The sequence below is a fragment of the Echinops telfairi genome, unplaced genomic scaffold, assembly GCF_000313985.2.
Source record: "Echinops telfairi isolate 266 unplaced genomic scaffold, ASM31398v2 ScPeMD7_7412;HRSCAF=8450, whole genome shotgun sequence".
NCBI classification, from domain to species: Eukaryota; Metazoa; Chordata; class Mammalia; order Afrosoricida; family Tenrecidae; genus Echinops; species Echinops telfairi.
In genome coordinates, this window is record NW_022111312.1 from 18170298 (window position 1) to 18171860 (window position 1563).

Genomic DNA, 1563 nt, shown 5'->3' on the forward strand with positions numbered 1-1563 from the left:
TGGAGTCCATGGTCATTTTTAAATCTGTTCCACATCCCTGCCCGCCCTGGGATCAGATTTGTCTGTAGACGCTCTCATCAAAATTTCAGTGATGTTCACTGATGGGAGCCAAGCACCATCCAGCTCTTCTTGTTTCACTTCTCTTCCCATTGACTCTCCTCCCTTTGTGGCGGCACAGAAACACGGATAAATACGTTGTTGTGCCTTGTATCTCTGCTTGCTCCCCAACCTAGGCAGCCTGCAATGACCTAGGCGGTAGAACAGAGGCTCTGAACACATGATGAAGCCAATGACCTAGATAGGCCTATGACGCCATGGCCAACCCAAGGAACCACATCCCATGAGATTTTTAGTTGAACATCAGCAGCCTGGGCAGTGATGTTTCTTTCCTTTTTTTTTTTTTTTTCTTGTTGTATATTCCATAGGATTGTCATTGGCTGATTTTCAGAAGTAGATCACCAGGCCTTTCTTCCTTGTCCACCTTAGTCTGGAAGCGCTACTGAAACCTGTTGCAATATGAACTCCCCCCCACACACACACACTGGCAAGGCAGGTGGTAGCTGTGCATAGGGTGCATTGACTGGGAACTGCACCCTGAGAAGCAAGTCTCCCGCATGGAAGCTAAGGGTCTCCTCCTGAGCCAACAATGTCCTCCAGGCCAGTAGACATCTGGGGTTACTCGATGGTGTCCTGTGACGTGGTAGGAAGGACTGTCGAGACAGATCAGCAGGCACTTGGTGGAGATCAGGGAGAGGATGTTCCCAGTGCCGTGGACGACCCCAGGTGCCCCTGAGATTCAGGCATGGGTGCAGAACCAGGGGAAATGAGGAAAGTCAAGGCCCTTTGCTGGCATGTTGACTAAATGGGACTGTCTGCTCCTGTAAAGGTTTACAGTCTTGCAAACTCTAAGAAGTGGTTCTGCAATGTCCTAGAGGCTTGATACCAGTAGGAGCCAATTTTGACTCATAGCAATCCCACAGGACAGAATAGACCTGCCCCCTGATGGATGGCACAGTAGTTAGAGGGCTCCGATGCAACTGCAGGTGGACAGTTCAAACCCAGCCAGCTGTCCGTGTCTGTGAAGATGACAGGCTAGGAACACCACAGAGCGGTTCTGCTGTCCCCTACAGGGTCGCCCTTCACATGCATGAACCCATTTCAACCCTAACAGCAGCAAGACCGGCATTCTTTTGTGGAGAAGAAATCAAGAGCCCAGACTTGGGAGGGGGGGTGTCCCCTGAAAAACGAAGTTAGCTAAATAAGCTAGTCCTCTGGGCTCCTACCACTCCAGCCCTTGCCACTCTTTCCTGATGTGGCAGTTGGGGCCGGGAGGGAGGAGTAGAATTGCCCCCATGGAGATTCGGACGTTGTCCATCTTCAGGGGTGCGGGTGGTGGGTGAGAAACGCCTGCTTCGGGGTTAGCGGACGGGCGCTGAGTCCGCTGCGCCACCAGGGCTCATCCAATAGGTGGAATCGGGTGTTACGGCTCCTGGACAGAGGCTTTGTCGCCGGCCGGAGCCCACGGTGACAAAGCCCTTTGACGCCCGCTATGGCAACCCCCTG

General features: G+C 52.8%; 1 protein-coding gene across 1 annotated transcript in view; it reads left to right on the forward strand.

The window, feature by feature from the left end:
* The first annotated feature begins 1352 nt into the window (after positions 1-1352).
* The window catches only part of LOC101647961 (splicing factor SWAP), a 51858-nt gene continuing 51647 nt past the window's right edge, over positions 1353-1563 (forward strand). Inside the window, exon 1 of the mRNA XM_045296735.1 lies at positions 1353-1383. Within this exon, the coding sequence (XP_045152670.1) occupies positions 1353-1383 (31 nt within the window). The remainder of the gene's footprint in view (positions 1384-1563) is intronic.